Source organism: Scatophagus argus, chromosome 16 (assembly GCF_020382885.2).
Source record: "Scatophagus argus isolate fScaArg1 chromosome 16, fScaArg1.pri, whole genome shotgun sequence".
Lineage (NCBI taxonomy): Eukaryota > Metazoa > Chordata > Actinopteri > Scatophagidae > Scatophagus > Scatophagus argus.
In genome coordinates this window covers 12,947,798-12,972,127 of record NC_058508.1, presented here as the reverse complement: position 1 = coordinate 12,972,127, position 24,330 = coordinate 12,947,798, and the positions used below count along the sequence as shown (strand labels likewise).

The following is a 24,330-nucleotide window of genomic DNA, read 5'->3' as shown; positions in this document are numbered from 1 at the left end:
AAACATCTGTCTGCCATTTACAATCAGCTGAGAGATGTGAAGTTGTTTTTCAAATTGGTCTGACTTCTCTGAGTACCTGCATTTTCTGTCTGACTGACAGTCCTCGCTCTTTAGCCAAGGCTGCTCATTTTCTCAGAGGATGACAGAAGCTTTTGCTGGGCAGTAAAGAAGTCCAATTGAGACTGCTCCCTTACTGCTGCCAAAAGCCCTTTCTGTCTCAGTTGACCCACACAGACACATTCAGTAAAACATTGCACAGTGTCTCTTGTAGACCTGCTCTCTTTGAAGTCCTGGATGTAACTCAGGTTCTTTAAGTACACTGAGAAGATTTTAAATGCCTGGGTGCAGGTGGGAGGATACGCACAGTCCCCCCCCCCCCCGAACTGAAAAAGACCTAATTGGCTCACCTATTGTACATTTTTCATGTGCACTTGGTGTCCTTGAATTGTTGAAGTGTTCTCAATGGATGACACGAATTAGTTAATCTGTGTACAACATAAATTTAGAAAGTGAATACAAGTCATTTTTTCAGTTTCATTGAGGAGAATAAAATAAATTCAGAGAGGTTTTTTTTTCCAGAGTAAAATATTTCAGTGCCATACATGTGCCATGATGACATTTAAATTTCAAAGTTAGCTGCTGGAATTCAGTTGCTTCAGAGATTCAGCTCATCATGTTTGGTTATGATGTGTGTTATAAAGGAGTATTATTACAATATACGCCAAAGGGTTTGGCTTACTGAGTCGTGTTTATTTGTAAAGCCTTTCTGTTATTGGTTAGTCTGATAGATAGCAAAGGCGTCTCACCTTGGCCACATCCAATCCACTGCATACTGAATTGTCACTCACAGTCCCAGATTAGCAGCCTATCTTTCATGTTTATGTTAATATGTGACCAAATTTTATGGTGCTCTAGTCTTGTGTCAGTATGTGTTTCCACCTCTGGCCAGAGGCAAGCGTAAGGCTTGTTTTCATTTGTAATTCGTAGTGTGTAGGTGTGTCAGTGCTAAAAGTAAGAGAAGGGCAGCCACTCTCCAACCCTTGAGCCCACCTTGCGGATTTTCCTCTTCCCCTGTCTGGCCAGTGTACAGAATCACTCAAACCCTGGGTGAGCATTAATCAGCAACGTTAGCACTAGTACTCCGTGAGCCACAGTCATGTGTTAAAATGTTGCCTCTCTCCAGTGTGGTAGAGCATTTGCAGAGAGTACAATGAATCTGCTGGATAATGTCTCAGCTGAATTGAAACTGCACAACTGTGGTTGACACTTAATGCCAGCCAGTCAGCCACCCTAAACAGTTCTGCCCCTGCACCCTGACCCTTTTCCTCTCTGTGTGCTAAACCTTTGTATCACACACACACACACAATATGCTCATGTCCTCTGAAACAATACTATGAGCTTCTTCATTTATATCTCAGTATCTGTTTGCAAGAGCTGAATAAAAGTATTTTTTGCCCTCTCTGATCATGTAGTGTTTTTTTCTTGTCATTTTTTGCAGAGTGGCTGTGGTTTTCATAAACACTGCGCAGCAAATGGCTGCAGCCCCAGCTTTACAAGTTTAGCACGCCACTAATTTTACACATCTTGAACTCATCACAGCTCTTCTTATAAAGCACCATATTAAAGATTTTACAAATGTAGTGCCAGTCAAATGGGTGAAAAACAGCCAAGCACCGTGTTTCTTCATTTTTTAAATGTGTTTTTCTTCATCCGTTTTGTTTTTTGCAAATCCTGCCAGTTGGATTAAAAAACGCAATCTATTCAGAACTGACCAGTTCCTGTTCCTGTTCCTTGTACTAAGGTGTCCCACGTGTATGTTGTATGTTTTTAACCTCCTAAAAGCATTTTGTATAACTAAAGTAGATGCACGCCAGCTGGGGACAAAGCACTAAACAATAGCTGCTAAGGCAGATAATGCTGAAAACAAACTCAGTCATCACCAGGTTGTCAAAAAGTTCTCAATCCACAGACACAGCACATAAGCAATGGAAAACCAGCAAAATGTCGTCCCTCTTCTTCCGACTGATGTGCAACCACACTTTGCTCTACAGCCACCACCTAGTGAAACGTGGGAGGAGAAAGTGTTGCTTTCATTTAAACCTCTGCTAATTATGTTATTTTATACAGCTAAGATATAATTTAATTGTTCTCATTGACCTATATTGCTGTTGTCAGCTCTCGACAACTGTGCAATACGAGTAAATACTGATTTGATTAAGGCTCATAAATACCAACTCTTAAGCAAATGGCTAATCCTGTATTTCTGCATTGAGACGTTTAATGCTGTCTATACAACCAACATCAGTTACAGCACCTGTGCTGTGTGATTTGCTGCATTGCTACACAAAACAAGTAATCAAAACTGAAGTCAACATAAATCTTTCTTGTACATATTTGTGCTGCACAGCAATGTGTCTCTAACACCAGGAGATCCGCTACAGACCCATTTTAGCCTGTTTGAGGGGGAGACAGGGACTCTTTAGGGGAAATAGCAAGTAGACGCTGTATGCCATATAGTGTTAGACGTCATCTGAAAGCTGGGAACCTAAGGTTTCATTTCGGATGCAGCTCATTGTGCTGAGCAAATTTTTCTTGTCATAAACATTCTGTTTTGTTCAGTTGCTTACTCGCTATGATATAAGTGTACCATGGCCATTGGTCTGTCAGTGTCTTGTAGCCGCTTCCAGGACTATGACTTTGTGCATGACGAGAGTGAAATACAACTATTTATGGGAACACTGTTTATAAATGCAGCTTGGGAAAGATAACAAACATGCATTCATATGTTTATGAGATTCTGGACTAATGCAAGATAGAAAGCAATGGACTGACAATGAATGTTGACTGTAACTTCAAGCAGTGTTTTCCACTAGCTCATACCATGTCCAGCTGGGTGAAGGTGGTAGCCAGCTGGCGATTGGAGGGAATAAGTCAGAAACACAGCCTCAGATTGGTCAGCAGACTCAGCCAAGGCAACATGGGATTGCCAGTGGATGACTAACGACCGTGCTAGTAATGACAACAGTTTTCAACTTGAAAATGTATGAATATTCACAAAAGACATTCAGTGTTTGATTTTTCATTATGGGTTATGTGTCAAAAACACTGTGATTTAAGGCCAGATTAGTAAGAGATATGATTGCGCTGCAGCTCTTGTTGAAACAGCTAATCTTGGCTTCTAGGCTGAAAGAAAGTAAGTCTCTCACCGGCAGCTTTCCAGAGATATTTATGTTAGTAACGTTTGGTCATATACAAAAACGTTGACACCAGAGTCAACTTTTGTAATGTTTAGTATGTCAGATTTTCACACACAGGTAAGGTGGAAAGGCTCTGCCTCAGTGAGAGCATGTGGTTTCTTTTCAGGTTCTATCTTTTTTTAAAAATGTTGTTCTTGTTAAAGATAGTGAAAGGCTGTTCTTAAGTAGTAGTGACATGAATACCAGTATCAACACCTTTTTTCCCCAATATGCCAGCGGAACCAAACCTTCACAGGCAACTTCACATATTCAGCGTGTACTGAAAAAGATGTGCACTAATTACTATCCCCTTGCACAGCGCACCGAATTTTTTTTCCTCTTTTGGGAGAGAAAGAAGGGGAGCATCTTTTTTTTTTTTTTTTTTCCATCTCCATCCCATTTCTCTTACTGGTAAAGTAGCATCAGTCTGCTGCACAGCCTGTTATTATCTCCCTGACTGAAGAGTCTAATTGAAGATTTTCATGTGGCTGCTGAAAAGCTTTGGGTGAATTACAGCTGGCTGCAGCAGTGTCCTCTTCAGGTTAGAATAGTGTGACTCGAGTGATGGGATTTTCTGGTTAGTGGATGCTTCCGCTGCCACTACCTGGTGTGTGATTTCTTGCAACTGCATATGGTCATCATAATCTTGTTGTATAATAAGCAAATTCAAATCATCCTCTCAGCCATTTAAAAAGACTCACAATGCTGAGGGCACTTTTTCTCCCTCAGCTTTTTGACTCTGCTGTATTCTCTCCCCCCTGAAATTTGTGCAGTCTTAGACCTGTAGCTGAATAGGGCTCAGGCAAGGAACAGGTGCTTGCTCTCAACTGTGCACTGTCCATATCTCTTGCTGTAATTCTTGGACTTTTTCCTTTAATCTTGTGCACTGAAAGCTCAGACATTTTGTTTTAAGCCTGTAGCTTAAATATTTAAGCTTCCAGTAATTGCTGTCATATTTCATTGATAAACATTTTGTATTTTTCTCCAACCGTAATAACCCAGAGGGCCGCAGACACTGAGCTAGGCATGTGTGTGAGCGTGGTTGTTGTGCTAGTAGAAATCTTTATAGGCTGGCACAGGCACACTCGCACCTTCACGTGACTGACCTTGGCATAGACGTTGTTTGGACTATAACCTTTATTAATGTTCTGTTTTCTATACTTTCTGTGTGTGTTGACACAGAAAATAACCTATCACTGAATGTTGTTTTTTTTCTCCCTGTCGACTCAATGAACAGGAAACTTAACATATCACTGGATGTTCTCTGCTTTATGTCCTTTGGTGCACAAAAGGGCAATTCCATGTAACTGTAGGCCTTCAACTTAAACCAGTGTTGGCTGAGGTCTATGTAGTTGGTCATCTGTATTGCTTTGTAACTGATTAATCATATAATAGTGATAATTGTGTAAACCATCTAATGAATACCTTAGTTTCTTTGTACGTGTTCTGTTGTTGTTTGTTAAAGGAGGTGAGTCTGTGATGATGCCTAATGCTTATTTCTCTTTCTCTCTCTCTTGTCTTTTATTTAGATCTTGTGTCTCTGTTTGACCTGGAAAATGACCTTCCAGATGAGCTCATTCCTAATGGAGACTTGGGAATGGGAATGTCCTCCAACGGTGGTCCAAGTGGAGGAGGTCCTGGTCTCGGCTCCGTTGTCCCTGATGCAGCTGCTAAACACAAGCAGTTGTCTGAGCTCCTGCGGCCGGGAAGCTCCTCCATCTTGGGAGGTGGCCCCCAACAGGGGGGCATGGTGGGAAACCAGTTAGGTGCTGTTCTTGGTAAAAGTCCACTGGGGCAGGGCTCTACCAATCACCAGTCTCCTCATGCCCAGAAAGGAGGTGTAGCTTCTGGACAAGGCAATGGAAACGCAGGCATGGGCTTCAACCAGGCTATGGTGAACAGTGGCCAGGGTCATCCTGTCATGGGCCAGCCAGGACAAGTGATGAATGGGGCTCTGGGACCGGCAGGGCGGGGTAGACCTGGCCTGCAGTATCAAGGCCAAGTCATGCAGGGGGCACAAGGACCTGGTGTTGGAGGCAGTGTCCTGGCAGAGACACTCACACAAGGAGGGCCACAGTTGGGTGCACACAATGCGTTGAATGCTCAGCAAGCTGGAAACATGAATAAGGTGAGGTTCAAAATTCAGCCTCAATTCATTCCCACAGATAACCAGTTCGCATACAACTTAAATTACTATAGTTTAAGTCAGATTTGAATTTCAGGGTTATTTGCTAACAGTTGAAATGACTTGTTACACAAAAACAACAGCATATGATCCTTTTGTTGTTGTCAAGCAAATGTACCTTAAGGACAGTATTTCAGTTTCTTTTCATTTCATTTAAGAATATGATATGCTTGCTCACTCGTCACCAATTGTCCCCCTGTTCAGTTGTATTGATGTTTCTAAATTATCGGTCTGCTTGAGGAAGCGACCAGTTGTCTAGTGCATTGATCTCTGAAACTGAAACAAATGTCTTTACATCACATTGAGGTACTGGGACTGTGTTTCAGAGGAGACAAGGGAAGATGAGGACACAGATTTGAACCTGGTAGTGAGAAGTGTGTAAATGTTAGCTTGTGGAAAGAAGCTATGGCATAAATGACAGAATATGGCACATGTCGTATTTACCTTGCTTGGCTGCCATCAGCAAAAAATGCTGCCAGAATGCGGGAGAGCGATGTGTCCGCTTTTATCCTCAGAGCAGGAGAGATGTAGCTGGCTTCACTATTACTTTGAAAGAAAGAACATACTGTTTGTATTAATGCTGAAATGATACAGCACATTCATTTGGCTAGAGTTTAAGTTTTGACATGGCCAAAAAATCTGATGCTTATTCTGGTACTTCTTTTTTCTTTCCCAGTTTTTCCTACCTTTGTTCCTGTGGCCAAATTGCCTTTTCAGTTTGATTTTTCTCCACCCTTTTTCATCAGTTTAGGTTTTCCAGTGTTAATGCTCTACATTAATGATAGTAAAGAGAAAAGGGCTGTTGGATTAATTTGGAACAGGGAGAAGAGATATTTGCATGCATGGCAGGTAGATTGTGTAGCTGCCTGAATCCTTACTTGATTGGCTGCTGGCTTGCAGACAATAGACTCTCATTATTAATTATTGGTAATTTCTTTCTTTCTTTTTTTGTCTTTGCTTATATTGGCCAAGATAAGTACTAAGAATGTAAGGGATAGAGTTGTGTAAGTTTTGACAATAGCCTGTCAAGGAAAGATGGCTTCACAGTTCGATTGTCACCATATGTTGGGTGGGAAAGTGTGATTAATATTATATATTATATAAAATATACAGTGAAAGGTTTTGCTATGAATGTAACACTACCTCTTTTGGTCTTTCAAATATAGCCAACAATTTGTGCAAGAACACATTTAAATGTGGGGCAAATTGTTACTTAATTTACTTCATGGTACTAAAATCTGTTTAACCACTAATACCACAGGTGCCATGTAACACCATAAAACAAAATCTTATGTAGCACAGGGTGCATGTATGTAGGGGATGAGCCCTCTTTATCCAGCTATCATACAGTATAATTAGGACAAATGAAATGCTATATGAAATATTCAAATTTAAATTAAACATTAAAACGTTAAAACTTTGGTTGAAATGCATATGTTCTATTTTCTCAAGCCCTTCTAAAAATTGAGGACTGCAGGTTTGTGTGTCTGCCTGTGGGTGGGGCTGAACTATGCATGCTGGGCTTTTATGTTAACATTTTTGACTGTGCACAGTCAAACTGTGGTCCACTGGTTTATGTTTCTGTTACAAGTTCAACCATGCTGAGTTGTGACGGTTCCATCACCAGAGTAGGGTCTTAAAAGACCTGGCCAGCCTCCACATGGGATGCAGTAACATCTTGCCACCCATAACAACACCCCTTGCTCCACCCACCTCAAACGAGTTGAAAGAATCAACTCATGCAGCTGAGCAGAGAGAAAGATTCTTCTCTCGTTTATTCAAGCTCTTAGTACTTTTTGTAGCTTCTAAGTGAGTGTATGGTTTGAAGGTTAATTTCTCTCCTGTGCTCCTTTTTGTACGTGCTTTATGTTTCATCATGTTCGCTGTACAACTGTCCCAAATGGGCAAGTGAGTTCCTAGATTTACTAGCCCGAGGTGGCATTTTTCTTACTTTGGGTAATTAGACAATCCTTATTGTGGTGTCCTGGTTCTTAAAAATGTTGTTGTCTGATAATTTACTGTCAGCTCCTCCTGTCGTTGTAAAGGAGAAATTCAAAAGTGACACCAAAAGGTAAACTATATAAGGGCGGTAATCTACCACCTTTACCTTTCTTCAACATTAACATGTTACGACCACATTAATGCATCAATAATTATATTGTAGTAACATGCATTATTCTGAAATATGCCATTCTGCTTGACTAGTATTTTTACTCTTTAACTAAAAGTATATTTTGATTCCAATAATTTAGTGGTTTCAGTAAAAATTTAAATGCGTGACTTTCACTTGTAACAGAGCAAATCTACACTGTGGTATTGCTACTGTTACTTAATTACAATATCTGAGTACTTCCACTTCTGATCTCAGATGTTTTTTTGATGCTCCCTGTTTCTCTTTGCTTCCTTCTCCACCATTTATCACTTATTTCTTTATTTCACCTCTCTCACAGCTATTTCCTTCTTGTCAACTGTTCGTTTTTCTTCTTTCTCTCTCTCCCTCTCTCTCTTTCTCTCTGGCATATATGCCGTCTCTCATCTCTCCCTTGATAATGGAGCTGTAAATCTTGTTTAGAGAGGCTGGTTTGTGTGTTGTCGGGGTGGGGAGGCTGTGTAGAGATGGAGAAACAGAAGAAGACAGGACGAGAAGAGAAGGAAGCATTGGAGGCTTCCTCTACGACAATACAGTCCTCTAGCCTGGCGACGCTCCTTTGTAATAAGTGCAGATCATCAAGTAAGAGAACCCTTGTGGGCGAGGAGGCCGTGCTCGTGTGTGAACGGGAGGGAGGCATCAGGCAAGCATCTGTGTGTTTCTGTGCTGAGGAGGGGGAGGGGCAGGCAGCAGCGCAGTGCTCTGCTCAGCTGTTGAGCAAGCTGGTCTTTCACTCCGTGTGTCTCCTCCCGTTTCTCTCTTTCTCTGGGCTGGGCTTCCTCTGTCTGTCTGAGTGCTACCGGCAGTGGGGAAACCTCTGCAAAGCAAAGCAGATTGCTGCTTTGGCCAGCATGGGGAAGCCAGGCAAAGGCAGCATACAGATGCCTGCCAAGGGCCATTTGAGAATAAATGAGGAAAAAAGGACTTATTAACGCCAAACAAGATATCTCACTATTTCTTTTCCAGAGCCAATTATGAAAAAATTACAGATCTCTAGATATTTTTGTAGGGATTTGGCAATTCATTTTATGATTAGTCACAGATGAAAACAATTGAAAATGTTTGGGGACTAAAACAAAGAGTTGTGCATCATGTTTGGTTTTGTTTGTCGGATTTTGCAACAGTGATTGCATCACTTAAGTTTTAACGGGGTGTAATGGTTTGTGTATTCATGCCGAACCATCACAGTGAGTGAGCTAGCATGTGTTCTGAGGTTGGCACAAAAAGCTGATTGATCTATGACACCTTTAAATCCTTTGTTAAGGAACAGTTTGGGTTCCTAGTCAGCTACAGCAGCAACAAAGAGAGTTTTGGATTGTTGTCTCTCTTCTGTAAATGAAAAGAATCTTTTCCTTCTGCTTCTGGAGTGTTTTTTCCCTTGATGTCGCACTGGACTGTGACTCCTACACCCCAACTATGAACTTAACTGTGACTTCTGTGTACCGTTACACTCTTCCATATACAAAACCATTAAGAGCAAAGGTAAAAGATAAATCTGTTGTGATGGTATGCTGCGCAGTATGGAAATTTTCTGACCGCAATATGTCTTGATTGTCCACTACAGATGGGGATGTCAGGAGCTCCATTTGGCCAGCAGTACGGTCAGGCTGGGGTGCAGCAGATGGGGGCAGCGGGGGTCAATGGCCAGCAGCTCCAGAACAAGGCAGCCCTTTCCAACAACCTGCCCCAATTCCCTGCAGAGCTGAAGGGAGCTGGGAGTGTGCCAAATATGGTGAGTGTCACTTGGATCTTTGGGGGGAAAAAAGTCTCACCCCAATTCTTTTACACACTCCCAGTGTGCATGTTCTTTTTTCAACAAAATCTGGGCAATGTTTCTCCTTTAAACTTACTTTATACCTCATCCCTGCTGTCATAAGCACAAAGTCTGCAGCCATTTAAGTATACGCATTAACTTCACTCCTGTATTTGTGCTTTCATAAGGAGAGTTGTCATAAAGACACTCTCCTTAAAGAAACATTGACATGCTACCACAAAGGACTCTTTGTTTCCTTTTGTACTGTGTCAAGTGATAGAATTAAAGCAAACACATATCCACACACAGTTTAAACAGAATACTGCTTGGTGTAAATACTTGGTACATAGAGGAGTAGTTTAGATTTTGATTTGGCTGTTATCCTTGTGTAATCTTAAGGTACGGTTTCTGTCCAAACTGCCCAAAATGTTCTCTCATCTCTAACCTCCTCCATTACATTTATTGGTTTCAGTTTTTGATTTGTACATAAAATCATCAAAGTCTGATACATTGCTACACCTAACCTGTCTTTGAATGGCCACTTTTGTGCAGGTCCAGATGCAGCAGCAGCAGGTAGCCTCGGTGGGCATGGTCCCCGGGGGTGGTGGTGTGTCAGCCGGCCCGACGGCCGACCCTGAGAAGCGCAAACTCATTCAGCAGCAGCTGGTCCTGTTGCTCCACGCACACAAGTGCCAGCGGCGGGAGCAGGCCAACGGGGAGGTGAGGGCCTGCACGCTGCCTCACTGCCGCACCATGAAGAACGTCCTCAACCACATGACCCACTGCCAGGCTGGAAAGTCCTGCCAGGGTGAGCACTCTCAAATTAAAATCTTGCTTGAATCCAAATATTAAACATCTGTCTGATTCCTCTTTGAGGGTGTTCATCTGCACACTTGTGACCACAAGGTGTAAAATAGATATATTAGTATGCTATTTGGAAATTGCCACTCATCTGAGCTGTTATGTTACAAGTTAACCTTCTGTCTGTTAATCACTGCAAGAATAGGACAAACAGTGGCCCTAGTTAGAATTTGCACTGTGAGAGCCTTTGCTGTGTGGAGTTCTGTTGGCTTTCCCGACCACAAGAAGTACGCAGTTAAAGGTGTTGATCATTTGTTGTAGATTCAAGTTTACCCAAAAAAGGACAAAGCTCCTATCACCTTCAACTCTTTTTATAACCAGCCAGCATTGTCCTTGGCAAAATTTCCTGTTGATCTCCATGTGGCTGACTACTAGTGATGGAAGTTTCATGAACACCGAACAACCACATTTCTTTGCTGTTAACCTACAAGGCAGATGGTGTGAGAGATGTTATTATGACGATTTTTTTAAAAACTGCTTTCCTGTCTTTATTTTACCGCAGGTATTAAAGTACCAGCAAGATGCTGATGTACTGTTTGTTACGCTCACTTATGTTTCATTGTTGTACGTAACGCAAAGCAGTAAGCCCTTGTGTTTTAATGCTTAAATAGAGCCACTCTGACCCCTTGACCTGCTAAGCCCCTAATGCCCCAGTGACCGACAACATCAGCAAACACGAATTTAATCTTGTTCAAACCTGATGTCATAATGATTGTACTCCATTTCCTCGTCGGCCCTGGAGGCTCGCAGCTCTGCTGTGAGTAGTGAGGTTACCCCTGGTAGATGAATTTTGTACTCTGACATTTATACTATTTATGTCCTTCAAGTAAGTGCGAAGATGCATTTGTGGTTGTACAACTTGTTGCTTTTACATAGCTATTTGTATATTACTGTTGCAGCCAAGACTTTTTTTCAGTCCTGTATTTGAAATTGACAATATGCTGGGTTAAATCACTTTGTATAGCCATTTCACAGTGTCTTTTTTAATTCATTCAGTGATTTTACTTGTGGGATGTGTCAGATATTACTGAATTACTTGTCACCATAACTCTTAATTAATCTATGTATCCCTTTCTCTTTTATTTGTCCCCAGTGGCTCACTGTGCATCATCTAGACAGATCATCTCCCACTGGAAGAACTGTACGCGGCACGACTGTCCAGTTTGCCTGCCTTTGAAGAATGCTAGTGACAAGAGGAACCAGCAACGTGAGTAACGACAGCAGCTTCCTTCGTCTCGTATGCTTTTACGTATTCATATAAAAATGCACGTGGGTTAAGTTAATAGAGAGCAAAGAATTCTGAATGGATGCTTCCATTTTTCTACTGTGGTCATTTTGGGGGGGAAAAAAACTAACTGTGAGACCAAATCTGTTATGCCTCATAAGCTGTGAAGCAAGACAGTTGTCACTCAGCAGCAAGGCTCAATTCAGTGTATGTGTATTCATGTGTGTGCGTGCGTGTGTGTGTGTGGTATGAAGTGGTGCCACCTGCAGGTTGTGTTTCCCTGCCACAGTTCTGTGCTGGCTCGTGTTTCTGTGAGAGCTCAAACAGTGAGAGGATTCCTCTAGAAAGGCTGGGCGTGTAATGTGACACCCAGGGGAGGCGCTCTGTGGCTCTGCTCTGAGTGGGGCGTGGGCTTGGGACAGCATGGACTCTGATTGGTTAAAATGGCCTCTGACAGATTTAAATCCCCCACAGAGGCAGCATGCTCCCTGTCTGCAATCAACTCAGCAGGGAGCAGTGCAGGGATTTTAGATGGTGAACTGCTCAAACACATGTTGTGTTCGCACAAGTTAAAATTTTTTCTTCCTTACACAGAAAAATTTATAATATTTAATTCATTTTTGTTTGTTTTAATGCATCATGTTTAAACAGTTTTTTATTTTTATACTGATTTTATATATGTTTTCATGTTTAAAAAATAGAAAACATACAGAAAACCATAAGCAGTTGTTACTTTTAGTTATTACCTGTTATTAATTATGGCTGCAGTTATTGATTAATTATTAATCGAGTATTCTTCTGACTATTTCCTGGAATAATCGGTTAAGAATTTATTTTGCTCATTAAAGAAAGAAAACCAATAAAGCAAATAAGGCAGGTCTCTTGAAATGAACAGCTAATAGTTTCCTTTAGGAAAAAAACACATTTATTGCTTAAATTGCATGCAATAATGTCTGTTAATACTGAGACTGTCTAGTACACTCAAGTCTTACATTCATTTATATACTTTATGGTCATGAGAATTTTGGCTTATGTACATTTATTTGCTTTGTTGAATAGTTGCTCTTCAACAGAACAAATAACTGCAAGCTTTACCTGCTGTATTGTAGCATTTTAGGCTCAAGCTGATGTTTTCCTTTCTGGAGTTTTAAGCATCACTGTGAGGTGTGTGTGTGTGAGAGAGAGACCATGAGAGGCATTTTGCAAATTTCAAAAGCTTCAGTGCAAAGAATTTTTTACGTCATTGAGTTTTAGCCATGGACTTACTCCTGGAATTGTTTCATCCCAAGTATTTATTACTTTCTTTCATTTATTTTTCATGTTTTTTATTCATATTCGTATTCTACCCCCAGCCATGCTAGGTTCACCTGGTGCTGGCCTGCAGAACGCCATCAGTACCGTGGGTCCTGGTCAGCCCAGTGCCACAGCCATCAACAGTGCTGCCACGCACATAGACCCCAGCTCAATGCAGAGGGCCTATGCTGCCCTTGGCCTTCCGTATGGGAACCAGTCCCCTGCTCAGGTTCAGGGGCAGGGCCCCACTCAACAGAACCCCCAGGGCCCTCAGCACCAGCAGCTACGAAATATGAACCCACTAGGTATGGTTTAAATAAGACTTCATAACCATTTTTAGAGGATCATGTACTAGTGATAACAATAGTATGTATCTGCTGCTAAGCCATTTTCTTGTAAACTTTTGAAAATAACAATGAATGTTTATCAGGCACTAATCAGATGAACCAGATGGCGGGAGGCATTGGTGTCCCCTCTTCAGACCAGACTGGCATGCACTCAGACTCGTCTCTACCATCTACACTCAACAAGTGAGCATTTTCTTCCTTAGTTCATCGCTCAAAACAAGGCCCTTGGTGTCAAGGTGCACCCAATATTTTTAACATTTTTAATGCCATCCCTAAGACATGTATGCTACAGTCAGTTTCTTCTTATAAATGACGATCTAATGTGATGTAGCTGCCTTTTAATTCATTGCCTGAGAGTTCAGAATCAGATTTCCTTTATTTAGGATAGTTAGTCCTATGGTTTCTCATTTGGTCTTGTCAACCAAGTCACCATCCAGAGCATCTTCTGTTGACAGATAATCATTCACGAACTGAGTATTTTCTCTTTCCATTGGCTTCTTTTTAAATACAATGTGAATTTTTTTTCTTGGAGGACAGAAATATTTTATAACAATGTAAATTACAAATTATGTTTATATTTTGTTATTTTTTTGTGAAACTGAACTTAAAGTAATAGTTTCTTTGCCTCTGTCTTACAGTCAGCTGATGCCAGATGGGTCAGTAGCTGGAGGCATGGGAAACCTGCCCACTGCCTCCCCACTCTCTGCCACAGGGGTCAGGAAGGCCTGGCATGAACACGTCACTCAGGACCTGCGCAACCACCTGGTGCACAAACTGTAAGTGCAACAGTGAAACAGATGCATTATGATTACTTAATCCTGTGATATATAAGCAAGCAGAGCTTGATGTGCTTGCTTGATCGCTGATTTTGTATTTTTCTGCTGCTTCTCTTCAGTGTACAAGCCATATTCCCCACCCCAGACCCTGCAGCACTGAAGGACCGGCGAATGGAGAACCTCGTGGCATATGCACGCAAGGTTGAGGGTGATATGTACGAGTCAGCCAACAGCAGGGTAACTAATAAAATACACGTCTTCTGTTTTTCTTACCATCATTACTACCTGTCTTCTCGGTCAGAGAATTTTAAGTGTGTTTTGAAGCTGAGAATCTGCACAAAATTTCGTTATGCTTGCATCATGACAATAAAGACTCTTGAATCTTGAATCTTTTAACCAACGCAAGAGACCAAGAAACACGTTCGTTATTCTTTTTTAAAATGTCTTGTCTTTCTTTTGTTTCTCCTCATCCTAGGATGAGTATTATCATTTCCTGGCTGAGAAAATCTACAAAATCCAGAAGGAACTGGAAGAGAAGAGGCGCTCACGGCTCCAGAAACAGCCTGGCATGGTGGGCACGACTGGGCCTCAGCAAACTGGTATGGCTCAGGCCAATGCTATGGGCCCAGGACAGGCTGTCCGACCTCCAAGTTAGTAACTGTCTACACTCTGACAAAACAGTCAAGTGGAAATAGCTTAAAGATTTACTTCATATAACTATTCTGCAGTTTTGGTACGAGAACAAAACATTTTTGTAATTGCTTGCAGCATGTAAATGAACACTTCTATATCCTCTCTTCTCTTAGATGGACCGGTGCCTATGCCCAACATGCCAAATCAGATAATGAACCGTATGCAGGTGCCCCAAGGTATGTGTTTGTTCTATTCTGTGCATATATATCCTCTTTTGACAAACCTTACTTCTGAAGTTTGCTAATGTATTGACATTTGTGCTGTATGTTTAAACTGAGCTGGGTCAATGCCTCTGCCAAGCCCAGTGTGACATGGAATATTAAATTACAACCCCCAAGTCTAATAAACAGGTAAACAGTTGTGTGTGTATCTGCTCCCACAGGAATCAATCAGTTTAACCCAATGGCGATGCAGAATGCGCAGATGTCTCAGGCACCCATGGGAGCACGTGCTCCCTCCCCCATGAACCACCCTCAGCAGATGAGCATGAGCTCTGTCCCAACGGTTAGATTTTTATTCTCTGTCTCCCCAATTTGTTTTTTTCTGTCTCTTGAACAGTCATTTCTCTGAGCCTGTCAGTTTCTCCCTTTTTAAAACTTAACTCTTCTGGGGGAGCTAGTTTGTTCGCTTCCTTCTCCATGTGTCTCCCTCACTCTCAGACATTTTCCTACAGTTTTTCACTCCTTTTGACTCAGAAATGACCCACTGTTTTTGACTCACTGTTCATTTTTTTTAGTCTTTTGACATTTTGACATTAAAGCATGCATCACTATGGAATGTGCTGCCTGTGTTGACACAGGCCCTGCTCTTTTCGTGAGCCAGTTGTCTGGCTGAGTGATTTATAGTGTTCCTTAGTCTTCCCTCCCTGCCTTTAGATCAGTGCTGAATCAAAACGTGACGGACCCATTTAAAAGCTGTTGTAGCAATAGCCTCCATTCAATTAATTAATTTTACTTGGCAGATGTTGAGACCTGTAGTAATAATGATTTTTCTGTTTCATCTCTCTTCTCTTTTTACAGATGGGCCTGTCCCCATCACGGATGCCTCAGACTCAAGGAATGATGGGTAGTCATACTAATAATATGGTAGCTCAGCCAGCCAACCAGGGCCAGTTTCTGCCACAAGGCCAGTTCAATGCAGCCGCAGGTGGAGCAATGAATGTGAACGTAGGCTTGGGCCAACCCATAACACAGGCTTCTGTCACACAGGTGAGAAGACTTGTGCTGTGCTCAGAGAAATACTGATTTTGTAGGCTTCTGGTGTTTTGGTTTTTCTATCTGAACTTGACCTTATGGGTGTCATCGTGTGGGCTGCTATATGAATAGAGCGTATTGATATGCTGACTGTGCATCTGCTCTTTGTTCCAGCAGTCACAGAACTCTAACCTCCCTCTGAATGCGCTTGGATCCCTTGGCTCCCAGCTGCCTTGTGGCCCTGCAGCTCAACCCACCCTGCGGGCCACCCCCCCACCCAATACCTCTACCAGCCTGCAGCCTCAGCAGCAACTGCAGCAGCACCATGCTTCTGCACAGGCTCAGGTGCCACCGCAGCCCCCCACCCCAGCATCGACAGGTGGGCCCTCCTCCACCCCAACCCACCTTCCCAGTAGCCTCCCTGGCCCGCCCTCAGCCATGGGCACACCCCCTGACCCATCCCTGCCTCTCACGCCTGTGCAGCCGCAGACAGAACCCGCCAACCAGATGCAGCAGCCCACCTCAGTGCAGGCACAGCACCCCAGCACACCGGTGAGATACTAGTTCTTACAGAAAAGTCGCAGCAGCGCTCTAACATTGCTTACGCCTTTGCCAGCCGCTGTTCAAGTTTTTGACCAAACAATCTTTAAGGAAAAGGGAATAAATTTGTTCAGAGGAAATTTGACATGAAGCTGCTGAAGCACACTGAAAACATTCTCTGCTGCTTTTTATTCCTCCAAGTGAGGAAATTTCTCATAATCCAGTCAACCTTCAAATACATTGTTTTAAGCACTTTAGGATCCATCCATCACTTAAGTTAACATAAAGAAATTAAATTTTCAAAGTTGTTATACTCGCAATGAAGACATGCTATTTAATTGATGCATTGAGTGACCACGTAAGAAAAAATTTCATCTTACAAAGCCAGCCTGATAAACTTGGTCAGCTTGTGCCACATTTAGAATCTCTGCAGGAAGTGAAAGCTAGCTTGGCTATGTTTTCATAGCCTAGCCCTTAAGATGAGCTTGACCTTTGCCTGCACTGCAACTTCAGCTCAGAATGGATGTTTCAAATGTAGCGTCATTTGCTCGGCACGATTAAGTAAGTGGGATCATTGTAAATACAGACGACTTGTGTTCATTCGCGCACATCGTTTAGCAAGATGACTGACTGCCACGTGATGTTCTTAATTTGAGGAAAACATTCTTAAAGTCAGTTGAGCATTTGTATGATGTGTGGTCAGTTATTGTTAACAAATATAAACTTTCTAAAGTAAAAACATTGGCTCATTGCAAAAATGAGCCTCAAGGTGCACTCTGGTACATAAACAAATGGCACTACACCTCCATAGAGCATCAACAATGCAGTGCGATAAACAGTGCTTGGTTTGCTTATAAGTCTGTTTAACTGTATTGATACATTCTGATCTCCCTCGTGTCTTCAAAGTTGTCCCAGGCAGCAGCGAGTATAGATAACAGAGTGCCCACACCAGCCTCTGTGGCTGAGCTGAGTTCCCAGCAGGCCCTGCCAGATATGAATGGCACTGAAGCCAAGCCTGAAGTAAAAGATGATGATGATGATGATGACAGCAACTCTGGGAAGAAGCAGATGGACATAAAAATGGAGGTATGTTCTTGATTTTAGAAGATAATACTGTAATCTGTAATTAAGAAAGGCATTTGATGTTTCATCCCTTGGTTACTGTTGGAAACTCCATTCACCACAGCCAGTCAGTTCTACTAACATTTATTTCTAGAAAAGTAAATCTGACTTTGGCTTTTTGATGGTTTTCTAAGTCGGCACTGGAAGATAGTTGATTGACCCTGGTTTGTCTTTGTGTAGCCGGATGATGAAACCAAACCTCCACTGGTGAAAAAGGAGGAACCAGATGCAGCAGAGCCAAAGCAAGAACCGATGGAGACTGAGGAGAAGAAGCCGGAGATGAAGACAGAACCCAAAGAGGAGGAGGAAAATGGGACCAACAGCACATCAGCATCCTCCAATGCTCAGAACCGTAAAAAAAGTAGGAACATTTATATGAAGTGTGTAACAATATATTATGGTATAGTATTTTGTTATGAAAGCTATTGTGGAGTTCCAAAAATCCCATTATTGATTTGATCATATTATATAATCATATCATCACAGTAATTTCGTCTCACATTGCACTAAAATCCATTCAAGAAGAGTTAAGTCTATGTCTCTGTACAGTTAAATAGGCTTATTATAGTGCATTTGTATGTTTTACTTAAAAGTAAAGTATAAAGTCGTGCACTTGCAGACATCAATATGCTGTTTGTTTTTGGTCTCTTCTAACGGAATCATGATCTGTTCAGTTTTCAAGCCAGAGGAGTTGAAACAAGCTCTAAAACCAACGCTTGAGGCCCTCTACAGGCAAGACCCAGAATCACTGCCCTTCAGACAACCTGTAGACCCCATGCTACTGGGTATCCCTGTGAGTGTTCACAATTTTGCACGCACACACCCCTTAATTCAAATACTACAAGACCCACAGAAAATACTTAATAATAATAAAAATAATAATTTCTCTCAATTTCTCCTTCCTGCTGCACAGGACTACTTTGAAATTGTGAAGAATCCCATTGACTTGTCCACCATCCAGCACAAGCTGTACACGGGTCAGTACCAGGAGCCATGGGAGTACGTGGACGATGTGTGGCTCATGTTCAACAATGCCTGGTTATACAATCGGAAAACATCTCGCGTCTACAAGTACTGCACCAAACTCGCAGAAGTGTTTGAAGCTGAGATTGATCCTGTCATGCAGCGCCTGGGCTACTGCTGCGGCAGGAAGGTGAGATTATATGGGATGGGAACGAAGCACAAAAACTCTTGAGTGATCTGCTGCTGATTGTCATTGGTTGATGTTGGATATTAGCTCGTCCCGTTGCCCCCCCCTCCGACAAAATCCTTAGCCAAACAGGCTGCAAAAAGTGTCTGAATTGAGCGCTGACCACATTGGAGCACGGTTTCTCATGCTGTTACTATAATTACAATCGGTGGCTTCCAGCTGCTCAGTGCAAAGCTGCTGAAGTGAAATGTGAAGATTGCGAAATAATCCAAACAAAGTGTTAGTGGTCCATCTATCCCCTCAGTCATGAATAGGTTGCAGATATATTGCACTGGTTAAAGAGGGCACAGAAAATCAATACTAGATCGGCACAAGGAGAGCTAGTTAGCTGTAATCTGATAGTGAGCAGCAGAGTTCAAATGCAGCTAACAGCTAATAGCTTTTCTGTGTAGTGTTAAATAGTCAACTGCTGTTTAATGTGACAACACAACAAATGTAATGAAGTATTTCAGCTGCATACACTTTTGAAGTAAAAGTACTTTGAAGTTGGAGTTAAAGAAATTTTGCCCAGAGTCTACATTTTACCAAATGTCTGTCAGAGATGAAAGTAACCACATACAAGCAGTGACTGAGTGTTGACTTCAGGGCACAAAGACTTCAGAAATATACAAGATCTGAGACTTCATTTTTCATTTTTTCATTTTGCTACTTAAAGATAACTTATCATTTTGTCTAAAACTTTTGAGTTGAAAATAGTAAATAAAAATATATACTTCCTCAACTCTTAATATTGAGGGGTTTTTTTGCATTTAATAACAACTCCAGATGATAATGAAAGTGATCTTCGTCATCAGTCGAAGTTCTGCCCCAAAAACCCTCATCGGCGTGCACTTTCTTGTCAGTTCACATTTCTGTTTATCAGTATGTGGCTTTCAAGTTGAGTATAATCTTATTGAAACAATGATATGGATTGTTAAAGACTGTCTGATGTTTCCACAGTATGAGTTCTCACCCCAGACGCTGTGTTGCTATGGCAAACAGTTGTGTACCATCTCCAGGGATGGCACCTACTACAGCTACCAGAACAGGTAAAAAAACAAAAACAAATGTATGCTGAGTTTGTGGAGTGGCAGAGATGGGTTTAAAAATGTTACATGATCATCATTCCTTTATAGGAGTGTTACAGATGCCATTAAAAATTGCATATTGTGGCTTTATGTTGTTTGTTGAGATGTCCAACCACCACCAAAGCAGCTCCCCCTGCTGTGCAGAATCTGCCACTGCAAACCCAGTGTCATTCCAATGCAACACCGTTAAGTTATTGCACATACTCACTACTAAATGCTGTGAGGTTTACCAACTTGGAACTCAAGAATTCCTACACAAAGTCAGTGTTTAAGATAATTTAATGCATTCCTTACACAGTACAAGAAGTTCTAAGCAAGTTTTTTTTTATTTTACCAAATCTTGAACTGAATGCTCAAAGTATTATAACTGAAATACCATCGATGTCAGTCAGATTAGTTTAGTCATGTAACATTTTTTTTTCCTACAAGACCTGCATATCTGTATTTGCATTATCACTCATCCTGTCTTTCCTGGCATGACTACATGATTCCTTCATCACCTCATAATGCATGTTGCTTATTTTAGGAATGACTGTAGTGTTGTTGTTTTTCATATTTCAGCATGCAGTTAGATGGTGTGGTGTTGACATAAAATAGCTTCTGTTCAAAAAAATTCACTTGTTGACATTCATTAGAGTAGCATTTTAGCATGTTACCCCCATTTCTGTTCCAGTTTGAGTGAGAATAACTGAATCACGATCATTTCAACTGTGACTAACCTGTACCTCTGCCTGTGTGTGTATGTGTGTGTGTGTGTTTGTGTCCTTCCGTCTGTCCACTGCCCATGCTCTGTCCTCGGTTGTTGCATTCTGCCGCCTGTGCGCCGGTTTGCCTGTGCTGCTACTGTGTGTGCTGGCTGCAGTTCACCCAAATATGGCCTTATTGCCGACAGGTATCACTTCTGTGAGAAGTGTTTCAACGAGATCCAGGGCAACAGTGTGACCCTGGGGGACGACCCGGCGCAGCCACAGACGTAAGTTACCGGGGACTGATGGTGGACCACCACCTGATGATCATCTTTGGTCCATTTTCTCTCTTGGACATCATTTTGTGAAAAGGAGTTTCAAACATGTTAGCCAGCATGAACATGGCTGTCTCTTTATCTGTTTTCCGTGCAGCATGATATCAAAAGAGCAGTTTGAAAAGAAGAAAAATGACATGTTGGACGCTGAACCGTGAGTACCATCTGAACTGTGACTTCAATTTGACTCTTATTTACTCTTCACTACTTTTTTTTCAAAGAAAGCGCAGAAAAAAACCCCCAGATGTTTTTCATTGCAGGTTTGTTGAATGTCAAGACTGTGGACGAAAGATGCATCAGATCTGTGTGCTGCACTATGAGGTCATTTGGCCTACAGGGTAGGTTGAGCTGTGGCTGTTGGACAACTAACTAACTATTTATTTATTTGTACAGGCCATGTTTGACCCTAACAGAATTAACCCAAAATGAAGTTGTACTTGTCAGTTATTGTGTGTTGACTCTGATCTGTGTGATCTTTCTTCTTCTAGCTTTATCTGTGACAACTGTCTAAAGAAGTCTGGCAAAACAAGAAAAAAGAACAAGTTTTCAGCCAAAAGTAAGTTGCCTGTATTAAACAGTGGTACCATTTGGTTTAGTGTTCCTTCATTTAATCATGTTAGTTTGTTGTAAAACTTGAATTAAGATGAAGTGTTTCTGTTCATAAAGGGTTGCAGTCTACAAAGTTGGGGTCATATATTGAGGACAGAGTGAATAAGTACTTGAAAAGGCAGAACCACCCAGAGGCCGGTGAGGTGTTTGTGCGAGTGGTGGCCAGCTCTGACAAAACTGTGGAGATTAAGCCTGGCATGAAGTCTAGGTAAGGTTCTCACCCGCTGATAAAGTGTGACTCTCTAACAACATAACAACAATAATAACAACATTTTCATTGTGTGGTTGCTTTTTTACCGCAAGTCCAGCTGGGAACTCACCACATACCAGTTAAGAACTAATAGGAACAGAACAGGAGAGATGTTGGGGATTATTCAAATGTTTTTTAAGAAAATGTGTGCATTCATTGTTGTTTATTTGATGTGTTAACCTTTTGATAATATATGCCACAGTCTTCAGAATCACATCTGGTAAATTGGATGTTTAAACTAAAATGATGAATTGAAAACATCAGCAGAACTTGCCATCAGTAGAAATGCTGCTGCTGTTTAAAAAACTTTGCAGTTTGTAAAGTTACTTCTGCTTCTCCACAGGTTTGTGGACTCAGGTGAGATGGTGGAGAGCTTCCCTTACAGAACCAAAGCACTTTTTGCGTTTGAGGAAATAGACGGGGTGGACGTTTGTTTCTTCGGCATGCACGTCCAGGAGTATGGCTCAGAGTGCCCCTTCCCAAATACCAGGTAAAACTACAGCAGGAACATTTTATTTCTTTTCTTTTATTTGTGTATTTCCCTTTTGATTAAATCTTCCACATTTGCTTTGCAGACGGGTTTACATATCATACCTCGACAGTATTCACTTCTTCAAACCACGTTTGCTAAGGACTGCAGTGTACCATGAGATCTTAATAGGCTACCTGGAGTATGTGAAGAAACTGGGGTGAGTTGATTGGCTTAGTTTTACACAGTGTCGTGTTTTACACCTTTTCAGCTAATAGTGTAGTTTATAGTTTTCTGCTTAGTGGCTGATGAGTCTTGTGGCCCTCAGGTATGTAACAGGTCACATCTGGGCCTGCCCACCCAGTGAAGGAGATGACTACATTTTCCACTGCCACCCTCCTGACCAGAAAATCCCCAAGCCCAAGAGGCTCCAAGAGTGGTACAGAAAGATGCTGGACAAGGCTTTTGCTGAGAGGATCCTGCACGATTACAAGGTCAGAAAAAAAAACAGCTCTGGTTCACTGGTTGTGGTTAGATGTCAGCTGATTTCCATATTACCGTACTAATTTGAATTATTAAAAAAAACAACAACAACATACATAAATATATACATGACAAGTTATAATACTGATTTATTTTGGAATAATGTTATGTATATTATGTTGCTAATTACCGTTAACTATATACTGGTGTTTTTAACTTTGTGTTGCTTCTTTTTAAAACTGCATCTTAATGATAATAGTCCTGCAATACCACAGTTCTCTCATGCCATTTTTAACACCAAATTCAGTGTGTATGTGCAGGTAAGCTCAATTCAAAAAAAAAAAAAAAAAAAAAAAAAAAATCAGCACCGTGCTGTTGCCTTTTTTCTGAATGTTTGATCATCATTAATGTGCTAGACAACAGTGAACAGTAGAAAGCAGCAGATCACAGAACTTATCAGTATTCGAGTATAAATTTTGTCTGCACACCAAAGTCTTAATATGTTTCAAATCAGTTTTTGTCTCGCTGACAAATGGTATTTGTTGGCTGTTGTGTCCAGTCCACAAGTCTGCTGCATAGGGTTGGCTCCCCCTTGTGTTTGCTACAGAGTATTATGAAAATAGTGAAAGCAAAAACTACAATACTAACTACTTTAGACAATGTATAGATAATCAGTTAAGCTTATCTTTACATTATGTGCTAGTAGGATTGCTTTTTTTTTTAATGTCCACGTCAGTGGCGACCTTATCTCACATTTAAATTTGTCATTAAAAGCTTTAAAGCTCTTAACCCTTGACTGATGAAAGTATTGTGTGTCTGTGTTCAGGACATTTTCAAGCAGGCAACAGAAGACAGGCTGACCAGTGCCAATGAGCTGCCGTACTTTGAGGGTGACTTTTGGCCTAATGTACTGGAGGAGAGCATCAAGGAGCTCGAGCAGGAGGAGGAGGAGAGGAAGAAGGAGGAGAACACGGCCTCCTCTGAGACGACAGACGTGAGTGAAATGGATAGGTGGATTGAGGATTTTGAAATGGGTTTTAGGAATGCTCTTGTTATGCCAAAATCAACAGCCTGTGCTTAGGCCCGTGTTTCACCCCAGATTTTTATCATCCTCAAGTCCTCATTGTCCGACATTGTTTAACCACTCATCTTAATTGCATAACCTCATCTTGTTGTGCAATCTCTGCCTCCCTGAACATTCATGTCCATCTATTTCAAGGGAGCCCACGCTGACAGCAAGAATGCCAAAAAGAAGAATAACAAGAAAACCAACAAAAACAAAAGCAGCGTCAGTCGAGCCAATAAGAAAAAGCCTGGGATGCCGAATGTAGCCAATGATCTGTCCCAGAAGCTCTATGCCACAATGGAGAAGCATAAGGAGGTGGGAAACACAACTAACTATAACAGATTTTTTTGCAGTTCATTCCTGATAACAATAAATGGCATTCCACACAGCACTGCAGCAGGTATAGAAGGATGAACTGAGAGGTGGGAGTTTGTTGTTACTTTGACTGTGCTTAACACACTTTTCCCTCCTGTCTATTACTAGGTGTTTTTTGTTATCCACCTCCATGCTGGGCCAGTCATTAACACCCTTCCACCTATCGTGGACCCCGACCCTTTGTTGTCCTGTGACTTGATGGATGGCCGCGATGCCTTTCTGACTCTGGCCAGGGACAAGCACTGGGAGTTCAGCTCGCTGAGGAGGTGCAAATGGAGCACGATGTGTATGTTGGTGGAGCTGCACAACCAGGGTCAAGACCGCTTTGTGTACACTTGCAACGAGTGCAAGCACCATGTGGAGACTCGCTGGCACTGTACCGTCTGTGAGGTAGGAAATTGTTGCG

At 41.7% G+C, this 24,330-nt stretch overlaps 1 protein-coding gene across 4 annotated transcripts in view; it reads left to right on the top strand.

Annotated features, from left to right (window-relative positions):
• Positions 1-24,330, top strand: part of crebbpb (CREB binding protein b) — a 31,280-nt gene that overhangs the window by 3,544 nt on the left and 3,406 nt on the right. The window contains exons 2-30 of one of the 4 annotated variants that reach the window (XM_046416140.1): positions 4,767-5,365; positions 9,136-9,303; positions 9,877-10,132; positions 11,279-11,392; positions 12,763-13,008; positions 13,134-13,233; positions 13,689-13,826; positions 13,946-14,063; positions 14,302-14,476; positions 14,633-14,695; positions 14,902-15,023; positions 15,539-15,727; positions 15,890-16,264; positions 17,159-17,338; positions 17,555-17,735; positions 18,049-18,167; positions 18,288-18,527; positions 19,524-19,612; positions 20,544-20,624; positions 20,770-20,826; positions 20,933-21,010; positions 21,161-21,228; positions 21,339-21,489; positions 21,875-22,021; positions 22,107-22,220; positions 22,329-22,494; positions 23,310-23,477; positions 23,703-23,864; positions 24,033-24,314. In XM_046416140.1, coding sequence (XP_046272096.1) covers positions 4,767-5,365; positions 9,136-9,303; positions 9,877-10,132; positions 11,279-11,392; positions 12,763-13,008; positions 13,134-13,233; positions 13,689-13,826; positions 13,946-14,063; positions 14,302-14,476; positions 14,633-14,695; positions 14,902-15,023; positions 15,539-15,727; positions 15,890-16,264; positions 17,159-17,338; positions 17,555-17,735; positions 18,049-18,167; positions 18,288-18,527; positions 19,524-19,612; positions 20,544-20,624; positions 20,770-20,826; positions 20,933-21,010; positions 21,161-21,228; positions 21,339-21,489; positions 21,875-22,021; positions 22,107-22,220; positions 22,329-22,494; positions 23,310-23,477; positions 23,703-23,864; positions 24,033-24,314 — 4,946 coding nt within the window. Of the gene's footprint in view, positions 1-4,766; positions 5,366-9,135; positions 9,304-9,876; positions 10,133-11,278; positions 11,393-12,762; positions 13,009-13,133; positions 13,234-13,688; positions 13,827-13,945; positions 14,064-14,301; positions 14,477-14,632; positions 14,696-14,901; positions 15,024-15,538; positions 15,728-15,886; positions 16,265-17,158; positions 17,339-17,554; positions 17,736-18,048; positions 18,168-18,287; positions 18,528-19,523; positions 19,613-20,513; positions 20,625-20,769; positions 20,827-20,932; positions 21,011-21,160; positions 21,229-21,338; positions 21,490-21,874; positions 22,022-22,106; positions 22,221-22,328; positions 22,495-23,309; positions 23,478-23,702; positions 23,865-24,032; positions 24,315-24,330 lie in introns of all 4 variants that reach the window. The other 3 variants (XM_046416138.1, XM_046416139.1, XM_046416137.1) reach the window with 3 other exon arrangements.